Source organism: Eleginops maclovinus, chromosome 19 (assembly GCF_036324505.1).
Source record: "Eleginops maclovinus isolate JMC-PN-2008 ecotype Puerto Natales chromosome 19, JC_Emac_rtc_rv5, whole genome shotgun sequence".
NCBI classification, from domain to species: Eukaryota; Metazoa; Chordata; class Actinopteri; order Perciformes; family Eleginopidae; genus Eleginops; species Eleginops maclovinus.
Genome location: NC_086367.1, coordinates 18154078 through 18169020, shown reverse-complemented (window position 1 = coordinate 18169020; position 14943 = coordinate 18154078). Strand labels below are relative to the sequence as shown.

The window sequence follows — 14943 nt, the reverse complement described above, 5'->3', positions numbered from 1 at the left end:
CACCCTATTCCAAATAGCAAGTGGCATTGCCTCCTACAAAACAGAGAGGTACTGTTTCAGACAGAAACCAGGATTTAATTATGACTAATTGTTGTCTGCCAGACAGAAATAATAATAATAATTCAGGTCTCAGATGTGCACTTCGCTGAGATGACATGATCTAAATCCCTGGAATCCCTTTGCCTATCATTACCTAGAGGTTTTTTAAATGAACTAACTGAATGTGCACACTAAGCTCAGTGGTTTGCGTGGTTTGTTGATACAGCTTTAACAGTGTGAAACTGTACAGTCGCAAAATGTCTAGTGGTCTCTCTGGAAGTCATTAAACTTGTGATTAGATGTAATTTAGGGTGTATCTTTCACTTACTCTTATCACTTCTGGAGTCTGCTGGATGAGGAGGGTCGACCCGGTGTCTCTCACAGCAGCAGCGTCAACAACAGCAACATCAGCCTCTCTTGAGGCTACTGCAGTGGGGATGGTAACAGGAGCTGGAGTTTCAGGTGCTGCCACAGGTGAGGGTTCAGCCAGATGCATCGAGGACTGCAAGCTTGCAGATGCAGACGTTACAGGGGCAGGGAGGGATGTTGGATCAGCTGCTCTTGTAGAGTCTTCTGTCACTGCATCTGTAGACTCAGTTATAGGCTCAGGTATGGGTGCAGGCAGAGGTTTTGGGGCAGCTTCAGGTATAGGTTTAGGTACAGGTTCGGATGGAGCATTGAACACAACTTCAGACACTGCAATAAGAGGTGTCGGTGCAGGTGAAACTACGGGTGCATTTGCCAGGGAGAGTTTTGGCGGTACAGCTGGCAGTTTTGTAGCTGCATGTGTGTGCATGTATGGAGCAGTGGGATCAGGTGTTGGGCTTGTGCTTTCCACAGGGGTATCAACTCTGGCAGTGGTGGCCATTGTACCCTGCAGGAGCCTCATCACCTCCCGCTCTTTCCCACTTTTCCTCTCAGCACTCCCTGTGCTCCCCGCCCCAGAATCCACCAGCTCCTGGGCGAAACTCTCAATGCTCTCCAGGATCCTCAGTAGCAGTGCCCCATCCTCCTCCTCTCCCACCACAGCTACACTGTTATCTCCCTGAGGGGGACTGGGGCACTGGGGAGTCCTGGAGGTAGGGCCATTCATTGCTAAGTGGCTGGCTGGCTTTTGGGCTTGGAACTGAGCCATTTTAGGTTTGGTGACGGCCTCACCTGAAGTGATACCCTTGCCTCCTTCTCTCTTCCTAGTTTTGGCTGGAAGTGGTGGCTCAGGGTTTCTGGGGTGGCTCATACTCTGAGACAGATTTTCCAAGTCCATCAGCAGCTTGTCAATGTCATCATTCCTGTGTGAGACTGCTGGGACTGTTGGGGAAACAGAGGAAGGCCAAGCGGGGCTGTAGCCAGTGCTGGCCGATAAAGTATTTGAAGAGTTATGGAAAGTTTGTGGGTGGGACATTTGAATGTGTTGACCCAATGTCATCCCATTGTTGTTCTGCATAGCGTTCATACCTCTGGTTGGAGTGTGTGTCTGATTTGGAAATTGTTCTGGTGTCTTTGCCCCATCTGCTTCTTCCTCCTCGATATAAAGAGCCTCCATGGGGGATACTGAAGGAGTGTGTGTGTACGGTGGGGTGGGGGAGGTACGAAGAGGAGAAGGAGAGCGTGTTGGTGAGGAGCTGGCGGGAGAGCATGTGATAGATGGTGGAGAGAGTGTGTGTTGTGTGATGGAAGAAGGGTGTGGATGTTGTAGTCCATTGGTAAGTGGAGTGGGTCTGGACGGGGAACTTTGGATTGTTTTTGTGTGGATGGAGTCGGACTTTAAAGAAGACAAAGAGGAAGATGAGGAGGAAGCAGAATGAGGAACAGTCTTTGGGATGGGAGGTGACAGCACCACATCCTCATAGCGAGGAGGTTGCTCATTGCCAAATATTGGAGAGTATGGTCCCTGCTGAATGGAGTGAAGAGTGCTAACCAGCTCAGCAAGATCACTGTGCCCTCCTCCAGGCGTACCCTGCCCCCCTTGCCCACTGCCTCCCAAATGTCCTATTCCCTCCAGCTCCAGAGGCAATCTCTTCAAATAAGAACTGAGCCGGGTCATCACGGCCCGATATACACTGTCCGGACTGGCTTCTCCGTCCTCTGGCCCATCACCAGCTTTGTGTCTGATGCACTGCTTGATGATGTCGGTGCATTTCTTTAAGTCTTCAGAACATTTGAGAAGGATATCAAGGCAGGCACGGATATCCTCACCGCCTGCTCCAGAGCCCGCCTCTGCTCGTGTTTTCTCCAGCAGACGGGCAATCAGGTTCTCCTCTCCCAGGGTGTTGCGGTACAGTGAGGCCATTGTGTTCAGACTTTGGTCCAAAGACCCAAAACTTGATAAGCTGCCTGTTGATCCGCCACTCATTTTGGCAATGGACGACAAGGTGGCTGTGCTTCCCTTTAGCTTTGTCTCCTCCAGGCTTGCTACCTTCCCTGGCACAAATGGTGGCAGGTTCTCATCATTGGACGTACCCGAGCCATTTGTCATGCCATGAGCAGTCCCGTTTGTGGTGACATTTGAGCTGAAGTGTCCGTAGATGATCTCCAGATCGGTTGAGCGGCGACTAAGAGAGTCAGGACGAACTTTACGACCTTTCCGGAAGGTGACATGGCTGGAGGAAGAGAGGCGGAGCTTGTCAAACGAAAACTCTTTGACCCTACCACTGGCCAGATTGATGGCCTCTTCCGTGATGTCCTTCAGACTTCCAGAGGAGCTCAGGTTCCCAGTGGATCCTCCGCCACTGGAGGGCTTTTTACCACGCCATGTGGGGCTCTCCTCCCCTAATGACAAATTTCCACTGCTGTCCGCCCTCTCTAGACCACCATTATAACTAGCATCCATGGTGACAGTAATTTTACCATGGTGAGGAAGTTGTTGGGTGATCATGTTATGGGAGTGTATGAGTGAGTTGTCAGTGTATGCAGCATCAGGCGCAACAAGCAGCTCCGAACACGTGCCGTGGTGAGCAACAGAACAGTCCAGGCCCTGGGACAGCGCCCCACATGGCCCTGAGCAGTAGTGCACGGCATGGGAGTGAGTGCGCCGGTCCACCACCACACTGTTGTAGCAGCTCACACTGCTCACTACTACTCGATAGGCTGCTGCCATGGTGACCAATGTCCTTCAGGGCATATGAAGGTCAAAATAATGTCAAGTGTCAAACTAAAGCAAAATTACTGCAACCAAAAAATGGATGGATTAAATCCCTCAGTTGAGTTTAAAAAAAGTTAAGCTGGAAAAATAATAAATCTTTCAACTGCATAATTTTCAAAGCAAATGTCTAGGAAAAAAACATCCAAAGTCGATATCCCTTTATCATTACATCCAAGGAGCTTTAAAAGGGTTCCACTTTCTTGCAGAGGAAGAAAAAGGGAAGAATTCCTTGTCTGAGAGCTCTGGGCCTCTTAATAACAGCTGTATGGAACCTCCTCTCTCCACAGGCTCCTTCTCCGTTTCCTCTCTAGCAGCAGCTCATTAGCCACTAATGACAGCTGTAGAGGATGGCGACAGCGGAAGATCCAGCTGGGGTATCAGCCACCCCTCCAAAGAAGCAGCCCCAGGGGCCTAATCCGGGGCCAGCGAGGCCTTAACATTGCCCTAGCCGAGGCTCATCATCTGAGCATGAGTTGTATCTCACTCTCTGCTGTCTGAAGTCCTGAGGTCGCTGAGAACCGTTCGATGAGTCCCACACAGCTGCAGAGTAGCAGGGGACTGACCACAGATGGCCAATTGCCTCTTTCGCTCTGTGCGAGTGTTTCTGGATCTCTGTCTGTCCCGGAGTCACTCTCGCCCCTTCCGTCTCCCGCTGTCAGCCATGTGTCAGAAGGGGGGGGTGTGTGTTTCTGACAGGAGGACACCACCTGCAAGTCAGCAGAGGGAGGGAGGGAGATAGAGGGAGAGGGAGGAGAGAGGGGGCAATATTGGGAAAAGGAAAACAGAGAAACAGAAAGTCAATCATTAAAGCAGTTAACAAGAACTGAGTAACTGTGAATGTGAGTGCATATGAGGTCATGGACGGGTGTGCTTATAGAATTGGATATCTGTAACACACTCTCCCTCGAGCTAACATCCACAAGACAGCTGATAAGAGGGCTTATAAGGGCTTATTCATCAAAACAACGGCAAAACAGAACCTAACTTCCTGCCACATCAACCTCAAATACACACATACAGATCAAAAGGAGGAAGGGTGGAAGGTTAAACAGGCGAAGTGGAAAGAAGATGTGACTCCCTCTCTCGTCACAGCAGAACTATAAAGACTTTTCTCTGACCACGCTGACTAATCATGACTCAGTAAAAGATAGGCAGGTGTGTCGGCAGGAGAAAAACACCTGTGGCGTTCCATCACTGGTTTGTTTTGCTTGTTCTCCAGAGAAAATGATATGTTTGTATAGTCAATAAATATGTACTCTTGTGGTTTATTCTAGAAAAACAAAGACACTTTCTCAACACAAATAAGAGCAACATTCCCTAAAGCAATTGCTCCTCCGGTGGATGTTTCAGAGTTCAATATTTTAACAATTTAAAGCTAGCAGACAGTGATAAATGATTTAGACTTTGGTCTTTTTTAGCGTGGGGTTCACACGTTTTATTAAATTAAACTTTTAGTTGGAGGGCTTTCTACAGTACAAGAGGTCAGTCAATACACAAACACAAGTGTCATGCCACAGACAGGAAGTCTGATTGGTAAACACATTGACCTTGTATCCATCACATCCTTTATTTAATGTTATTTTTAATTCTCTCTCCCCCTCAATCAATTACTTCTAGTTATTTTTGATTTACTTCTTATTTCCTTTTCTCCCTCAGACACATTCCTCAGAGCTCTGCCCTCCTACACATGCATGCCTGTACTCACTGCAAAGACATACATTAAGTACAATACTGCGGTAAAGAATAGCCAGAACCACACACGAAATGTAACCACAGGCTTATTCTAACCTATACAAACATACTGTGTATTTACAGCAACTGTCAGGGTCAGTTATTCACCGAGTAGATTTGAGTACAAAAAGATAATTAAAAAGAACGGAAAAGTAAAATTTACACAACTTCAAAACTGCAAACCTAGGCTGTGCAAGGTTTTCAGAATAATCACAGAAAGAAAGAACAACATTAAAAGATAAGTCTTAAACTTAGACGGACATATGATCTTTAGTGGGTTCTGGGGGGAATTATGGAGCCGGCGTTTCCTACTTAAAAGTGTGAAAAAGAGCAACTGGGGAAAGGGGGGGGAACAATGAATGGTGGTAGAGTGGCTGGTAAGGTGGGGAAGGGGGTCTGTGGCACCTGGAAAAACAACTACTAAGGAGTTGTATGGAAAAAACAGGCAGTTAGCTCATCTCCCCCCTCTCGCTTTCTCTCCTCAAAAAACACAACAGCTGGATGCTGCTGAATCAGTCTCTACAGCAGGAAATTACACTTCCTGGCAAGCTGCTTTTGAAATCTGGACATACAGTTAGCAATAAACTATTAAAGGATATTCAACGCTCACACACATGCACACAAATGCGTCCACTCACACTCCTTCCTCTATGCTGTACACACACTTAACATCCGTGTGTATCTTGGTAAACGACAGCTTCCCAAAGTGATACCGGGCATGTAAACAAACTCCACTGGTTTTTATAACACTGAGCAACCTCCACACACACGCACACGCATACACCCACCCGTGAATGACTGCACATGCCTTACTGACACATATTACAGAAAAAGATGATTCACTAGTGGACACACAACACACATTCTTTGGTGTGTTTTCAAGTCTTGCTATGATTTAAGGGCAGCTAAGGGATGGGTTTTTTTTCTGGACAGAATTTTATGGCCGAGTTAGCCGAGAATGCGTGGAGGTATCAGCTTTCAGTTTTACGTCACCAAGCCAAAACGCAACGCTGAAATGTCTTAAGACTTGAAACACGTGGGTTTATTTTTTAAGAAGTCATGGCTTATTAACTCAAACAGAGTAGCAATATGTTTGATTTCACTGCCAAAAACATATTGAAGATAAGCTTTGTGTGAGGCTTTTCAAAAGACACCATATTTCAATTTATGTCCCCTTTATTCTTTGCTTCCTACACGTTCTATTTCTTGTATTGCTGTCGGTCTGAATGAATTCAAAGGCAGAACAAGAAGAGAGTGGAGGAGGCAGATTGTGTTCCCTGTGAGTCCCATTGAGATTATTTGTTACAACCTTTTCCCCTCTCTCAATCCTCTTACTTCCTCCCTCTTTCTTAGCCTCCTTCCCCTCCACCCCTCCCTCCCTTTTTAAAAATCCTTCCTCCAATGTGACCTTCACCAGGAAGCACTAAATCACCGGAGGCCACTTCTGTCACAACCTCCACTCCGGCCACTTAAAGTATCTGAGAGCATGTGTGCGTGTACATCGGCGAATGTGCACGAAAAAAGCCTTTGCCCACGTCATGTTGTTTTGTTGTGCGTGTGTGTGTGTGTGTGTGTGTTGTGTGTGTGTGTGGAGGCCAGGTGGGCCTCAAATAGGGGAAGTGTGGCTTTGTGAAGAAGAAGGCTCAAACAGGAACCCCAAACACATCCCCAAGGAGAGTGCAGGTCTAAACTAGCCCTCTCCGTAAACATACACACACACAGCTTGACGCACAACAGTAGTATTGCTACTGAGATCATACAGAGAGAACCGAAAGCTTTTTAATGCCATGCAAATACTAAAAAATAACCATGAAAGAAACTGGTTGCTCTGTCCGTATTAATGTGTGACAACAGTAGTAAAAACAAAACCCATACTTTTAAGAAAGTTCCTGCAAACTCTGTGAAAGTTTTTGCAGTCATCAAATATAAAGCATTTCATCAACAAAAATCCATTCCTCTATCCATTTATACTTTCTGTTTTTCTGTTCCCCTCTCCCACACTTTGATCCTAACACATTTCAACAAATGATCTGCATTCCTGACCCACGTCTTCTCTCTGTAATCCTCACACACATATTTTACTCTGATTTCTACGTGCCTGTTTGCCTCCACACACAAACTATACAACCATATTCACTTGGAAATAGAGTCAGGCTTGACTGCTGGGTTGGTTCAGCAGATGTGCATCAATCTTCCTATGTGTCATTTTCTGGCAGAGAGACAAAGGCGCAGACAGAAGGAACGATCCTCTGTGCGACAGCGCCTCTGTCCTTGTCAGGCCCGGGCCACGCTTTCCCGATTATTATCATTTTCCCTTACAGAGAAAGTCTGACTTGGAAAGAACAGGAGAAAGATTATTTGTCTGGCAATGAATTTTGGTGGCCCAACAGACTCAACCAATAAATCCAGAAACTTGAGGTTGTAATCCTAGAATCCTCCCCTTTAAAACAAAAGGAGGCCTTGTGACCGTGCTACATGCATGAGGGAATCATTCTTTCTTGAGGGGAAGAGTTTGAAAATCAGAAACCAGCATTGTTGAAAGCTCCATCAGGTCTGTCACAGAGATGAAAGGAGAGCTGCTACCCAAACCAGGCCAAAACACAGACAGGAGTTCAATCAGAGGAGATATCTGACAATATAAGGGATCAAAGGATGGCAGTCTGAGTTCATAAGCCCTCAAGTAAGACACATTAGATGTGTTTGTTTAGATTTCACAAACAGTGGAAGCATAAAATAACTTCTAACCGTACATCTATGGATGAACAATGTCTTCAAAATGTAAAGAGAATAACTTTAAGACCGAACATGTAGAGCACTGAGGGCGTTTGTGTGTGTCTGACAGAGAGTTTGGGGCTCTGTCATTATGTCTGCCAAATGTATTTGTCTGGATGAGACCCAGGCTGCTGAGCGCACAAATCACTGCACTCTGGAGACACACACACACACACACACACACACACACACACACACACACAACCAGCTGTTCGTGATGAAACCACGTCTGCAGGCTTGGTAAAGAACATCCCAGAGTGATATCACTGGGCTTTATAGGTCAGAACAGCAGTCAGGGGCTGAACAGGACTGAGATGAATGCAGGCAGGTCCAGAACTATGAGGACAGTTTTGTGAAATCACTGTTGGGGTGGGGGGGGGGTCATATTCCTACAACCTAGAGAAGGTCATATCAAACCGGCGTCTATTTAGAGCTGAAACAATTAGTAGTGTTAAATTATGGCAAACAATTTTGATGATTAGCCTGTAATGGTAGGACGCTAAAAGCTAACTTGTACCAGCTTTTAAAATGTCAAGATATGATGCTTTTCTCTGTCAAATGTCAACATTTCTTCCACTCTCTGCTTTTCAGCTGTGTGTATCTCTTCCCCTTTGAATATTTCTCACACCCCTTCCTCTCTCCATTACATCCCTCCCTGCTTAGCTTTATTAATTCTTTCCTCCTCTCCTCTAACTCGTTGCACTTTACACTGATATGGCACGAGTGCCCCGCCACAGATCCACAACTCCAGTGCTACCAGCTGCTCCTCCTGCACTCTTCACATCTCTCAGGAAAGTTGGCTGTGTGTGAATAGCTCACCACCTCATTAGGAACAAAAGAGGAACACCGAGGACTACTGGACACATGGAAACACACACACACACACACACACACACACACACACACACAGTGTATATCCCCTTAGGAAGGTGTTGAGGGCAGAGAAGAGGATGTTTTTGTGCTTCTGAGCAGATGAGGGGAAAACACTGACTCACATCTCTTATCCTTAAATGTTTCCTGGTTATAAAAACTTGACCTTATAAGGCTCACACACACACACACACACACACACACACACACACACACACACACACACACACACACACACACACACACACACACACACACACACACACTGCAGAAGGCAAACAAACATGCTGTAAAAATGTAACATTTTAGGCCACATGAGATGATGATGAAAGCTGGCCTCTGAAATCATCCAAACCTGTAGCACACACACACACACACACACACACACATACACATACACATACACATACACACACACACACACACACACACACACACACACACACACACACACACACACACACACACACACACACACACACACACACACACACACACACATCTGTCCATCCTGCCTTGCCTGAAGCTCACCATGACCTAGTCTTTACACTGCTGCTATTTAATTTTTTCAAACACATTTTGTTTTTTAGCTGTGAATAACATCTGCTGATGCCCATAGAGACACACATGCAAGACATCTGACACACACAAGCCCACACAAACACACATGTTGGCACAGGAGACAGCAGGACACACACATGAATCTAATGTAATGTGCAATGACAGCTGACCTGGATTCAGTCAGTTAACAGTTTTTTCTGCTACCACCTACAATACAGACCCAAAGGCAACCAACGTCCAATAACAAACTAACCACACAGTTTTACGCACACACACCAAAAAACTAAGTAGATCTGGACTTTAAAATATGCAAACAAAGTCATATTTTATACCTTCGTATTTGAAGATGAGGAAATAAAGTAGAAAGAAATCATTTCTGATCTCTGAGCGGTGAGCTCGAAACTAATGAGCCAAATCAGAGTAATAAATGTGAGATAAATGAGAACTTCATTGCTATTTAAATTCATAAGAGTTCATTTCAACAGATCAGTCACAGATCAGTGGGTTTTTTTCAGTGCACGCTCAAATAAACCTGTTCTGTTGAGGATTTCCAAATCAGTTTTTTCTCCTGATCCCAATCGTCTTTTGAAATGGTACTGCACATGCACTGCAATTAACCTTTTGTATTCCATGTCTTCTTCTAACCTGTCAAAACCTGGCAAGGAAAACCCACAGATTCGGATTCCTAAATACTTAATATTGTACACGGGGATATTAAATGTTCCAGTGTGAGTAAGCCACAATCAAGTCCCTGTAAAAACACAGAATGACATACACGATCCGACCTGACAACCTCACAACTAGAATTACTGCTTTTTGGTTTAACTAACCGGTCAATTTGCACTTTACATCCATATCATTAAATAAGCTTGTTATTATCTCACAAATTATTTACTATTTATAAAGAGGCCAAGACTGTGTTAGTGAGATCACGGTGACCTTGATATCTGACTACAAAAACGCATGCAGTTCATACTCAAGTCTAAGTGGATCTTTGCTCGAAATTTTAAGAGATTCCCTCAAGGCGTTCCTACGTTATTGCTTTCAGAACAGAGTAACAAGCAACCGGAAAACGTTAGCAGAGTTATAGTCAAACAGCCCTGATCAAATTAAGAATGACACAGAACTTGGACAGATAAGGTTGACATATAATATGTTATACATTATATTCATACAATAAAAAAAACCCTTTTCTAAAGATAGTCCAACTATAAAATTAGGCAATTCTATTAAGATATAATTTGCTTAAGAGCAGAGAGTTATCTGGGGAGATGTATCATTAGGACAAAAATAGCTCATATGACCAACAGAAAGGGTTGAACACAATTCATATTGAAGTGTTGAGTTTTCAGGCATACTTAGAACCCAAAAAGGAAGAAAGTTTAACCAAGACTCGACAACATGGAGCCAGAACCAGACCCATTACTGGTCAGAGCTCAATGGCTTTTTCCAAAACGTTCTGGAAATAGACATTCCTCACATACCTCAGTGCTTCAATACTCACGAACATCATTCAAAGTAACATGCGTTGAAATAAATTGCAATATACACAAACTGAGTCACACACTTGTCAAACTAAACTGCAGCAACCGTGGAAATAAGGAACAAACTGACAAGATGACGGGTCTTCCCATCAGCAGCTGAGGGATCGTGCAGACGGTTAGGTGTAAACGTATGCTGATGTGTGTCGAGTGAGCAGCAGGTGTGGCTGTGAAATGACAGCATAAATGTTTGTACACAAACGCAAACACACACAGACTACCGTGGGTGAATCACTATCTACAGAGGAGGAAGAGATGGAGCAGGCACTGTCATGACAGATATCATCAACTGCCTGCTTTACAGTTTCCAATGACTTTCTCATTTGGTGAGTGAACCAATAACATGCAAAAGAGGTCAACTTCTGCAGCCTTCAAGGACTCAATTTGTCCTGGTTATGGGAACCTTGTGTCCTACTCTTCATCTTTACATAGCAAAAATATTATAAATAATATACATGAGCGATAAAATCAGACGGCTTTCCAATAAAATACTTTTTAAATAGCAGTATGTCTAAGGCATATCTAAGGCTAAACCATATACTTAGGTTGATGAAGTTGAAGCAAATATTTTAGGTACTTTTTTTGTCTGTTGATTTTTTCGTCAGTCCAAGCTATCCTTACGAAAGATATTTCAAATGTCTATGGGAAAAAAAGCATGCAGTATTGATGTCTTATAGAATTCGTATAGTCCAGCGTCCACATCATAAACACGTCTGGCCTCTCAGTAAATGTAGTCTGGACGTCCAAAAGTAGCTTCTTACAGACGTCTCTTTGGTGACGCACAGTATATACAATGTCACGACAGGACGTACAAAAAACATGTCATTTCTGCTTCCCGGAAAAAGTCTCCTGAACGTCCAAACACATCGTCCTTCTGACATGTTTGTGCTTATTGGGCGGTTACATGTAGGCAGCAGTAATATGTGTTTATAAAGAAAGAAAGAGTAGAGTTCTCCAGATTTTAACAACAATCCATATAAGAGCATGTTTAGACTGGAGAGCCGAAGCTAGACTAACTAGTCTAAGAGCTGTCTGTGTGTATGTGTGTGTAAGTGTGTGTGTGTGAGGTGACTGCTGTCCCTGTCCATCAGAGGGTCATATGAGGAGCAGATTAGGGTTTCTAACCGCAAACCCCTGTCGCCATGGCCCCATCGTCACGGAGAAGGGGAGGAGAGTCATCGTGTTCCGGACCGCCACTGACTCACCCTTCCTTATCTCGCCGCCATGCACACAAGTACACAGAAAACGCATGCATGCACACACACACACACACACACACACAGTCATGCACACACACACACACACAAACCACATCTAAATCAGGACTTTGTGGTACGGCTTGTTCGTCATCCCCGCTGCAGCCTTAAAATCTCCACCAATCACGTCCATCCTAGCCAGAGCAAATAAATGCCGGCATCCAATTTAGATCTGCGACTGACTTTCATTTTCATTTAGATTATTTCTCTTATCTAAACATTATGGGAATACTATTAGCAATAGCATCGGCCATTTTAACACTATTGGATATTTCCCACTGCCTTCTACAACCTTTGATATGTATACATATAAATGAAGCAGAACAATACCTAAAGATTGGAAATTAAGTTCAGTTTGAAATATGATCTTTCTTCCTTAAACTGTATTTTGGACAGCTAAGTTTTAGCCTCTGATGCTACAGTGACTACATGGTTACATAATTGACTCTTTTGATGGACGGCTGCAGATGATTCCTCACAATCAATTTATTCTTTCAGCAAGGACATTTCTTAAGTTTTAATCATGAGAAAAAAGAATTAGTAAAAAGAGAGTTGAAACGACTTAGAAGTAACGAATTACATTTTTGTATTCAAGAGTCAGAAAAAGCCAAACGGAATCTTTAAAAGGCTTGTTTTGTCCGACCATAGTTGCTGCCTTGTATGAGTTTCTACAGTGTGTGCACATAAGTGACAACACAAATGGTCCTAAAATGTTCAAACACATACAAAGACATTGAAAGTAAAACAATTACATCTTAAAACAAACTTCTTAACACATCAGTGCAAACAAAACCAAATATGTGTACACCTATTTATAGCGTGTTAGAAGGCTTCTGCCCAGTGTGACATTAGTCTGTTGAAACAGGAAGAAATATGCTTACTGCATCTAGACCGGAGCCAAAAAGAGAAGATGTGTTATGATATAAAAGAATAAATAAATAATAGAAGCTGCAGATGCTCACCATTGAGCTTTTGGAATTGGGATTATTGGGCTTTTGTTCTTGATTGATGAAGTGTTTTATAGTTAAACCATAACACAAACCGGATTTTCTTTCAATACGCTTGATAAAATAATCAAATGTGGCGGATACATTATTTCTACAAAGCCTTTAATGCTTAGACCTGCATTTCTGCACACCTCAGACCACTGCTTTTTGCTGACCACCCCTCATCAGGATTTCCATGATGTGAGTAAGATGGTATGGCAGTTTTGGTCTGAATGGTCTCAACAGCAATCTAATACTGTTAGTGGTTTTCATCTACCTCGGGGACCTCTACTCAGTGTCTGGTTCGTGCATTTCTCTTACATGGGGACTATTCATAAACTGACATGTGAGGCCCTGTGGCTTTCAAGTCTTTATTGAAAACCATTAAGTCGGGGCCGATGTTATCCAACCAGAGCTTTGAATTTGAAGATGAAATATATATTTGATATGTTTTTGGTCTGTTTTAAAACCCTGTTTTACTGTCTCAGCAGACCCAGCTATGACAGTCTGCAGGAGCAGCTGTCACTTTAAGCCTGTTAGGTGGGTATTTACAACCCTACGTACAAACAAGATCATAAAACTGGACTCCCCTCACCTCTCCCTCAACTCTCCACCCTTCCTCCTATTAAACCTTGTTGATTCACACAGCCTCAACTTAGATACAATTTGTGGGATCAATAGTAAAACTTCACGATTGAAATAACGTTAAAGGGTTTATTGGATTCATTACAGCTAGGGATGAAAGCAAGACATAAAAGACTGGTCGTTTAAAAGCCACGTTAACACTTTAAATAAAATCTATGGTACAAACACACGATAAACACAAATCTGCCTCTCTCTCTCTCTCTCTCGCACACATTCACTGTTACCAAGTTATTTTCTTCCCCAGTGTTTGGAGTCTATTCTTGGAGTTGCCTTTGTGCATGTGACCCCCGCCGCTGCTCACGGTCGAATGTCCGCCTGCCTTTTTATCTCATGGTACAAATGTCTCACTGTCTCCGAGTGTGTCACACACACCCTGATCCAAAGTGACAGGGACATGGTCACAGCTTTTTGTCCACGAGAAACCAAAAAAAAATCTTCCCTCCTGTCCTTTACTTTATTTGCAAATCTTTTATTCCCGAACACGCTCCCTCTCCTCTCATCCTTCTTAATTAACACCTCTTAAGTTTGATCCACTCTGTGAATTACACCCCCCTCAGGATCCTGAAAGATTAATATCGACATATCTCCTCTCCTCCTTTTGCTCGTTCTTCCCTTGACATTTTATTTCATCTGTTTGAGACATCAGCGCACGCCAGCAGAGTTTTTTTATACCCTTACCCATAAACCCTCAGTGTTTGCCAAGTGCATACAGGCTCCGGCTTGGATGTGGGTTTAGCCGAGCATGTAGCTGTGGCGCTGCAGCAATAAGCCCAGGGTTCAGGTCTAGACTTTCCTAATAAGAAGCAGCTCTGTTGTCCGGCATGCCACAAAGTTTGGGATAGAAAATACATGGAATTTGTGTGCATTCATGCAAATGAGCAGAAAAAATGTGTATCATGAGAATGGAGTCATACTAAAATGTATGGTCTGTTGTTGGCCAATAGCTGCTTCAAACCAATCCGATAACTGAACCTAGATGGAAGTTAACTTTACAAACATAGATGGATTACAGAATACCTTTTGAAACCTGAGCAAGGAGCAAATGAGAGATAGAAGTTGGGAGAAATACAGAAAGCTTTTTTTGATGATACAGCATCAATACAACGGTGTGAAAGCTCTCAATGCAATCAGGAAGCAACAGTTGAAAGATAACAAAAAAGTGAGAGTGTGAAGAAAACTATAAAGAAAGCAGATTAAAAAATGTGTCAGCACAAAAAATAACTGAGATTAATAAGACACAATTAAAAGATCGTGTCTGTCCAAACAGGTTGGAAACTGGGATAGTCTCTTCAAAAATTCAACGCAATCATAGCAAGGGAAGGAGAGCGCGTTCTTTCCGGCTTCCAAATATAGCTGCAGGCCGCATGTACATGTATCTAAAGTGTGTGTGTGTGTGTGCT

At 43.6% G+C, this 14943-nt stretch overlaps 1 protein-coding gene across 1 annotated transcript in view; it reads right to left on the bottom strand.

The window, feature by feature from the left end:
- The window catches only part of ppp2r3a (protein phosphatase 2, regulatory subunit B'', alpha), a 55377-nt gene that overhangs the window by 23509 nt on the left and 16925 nt on the right, over positions 1–14943 (bottom strand). Inside the window, exon 2 of the mRNA XM_063909171.1 lies at positions 368–3888. Coding sequence (XP_063765241.1) covers positions 368–3136 — 2769 coding nt within the window. The 5' untranslated portion in view covers positions 3137–3888. The remainder of the gene's footprint in view (positions 1–367; positions 3889–14943) is intronic.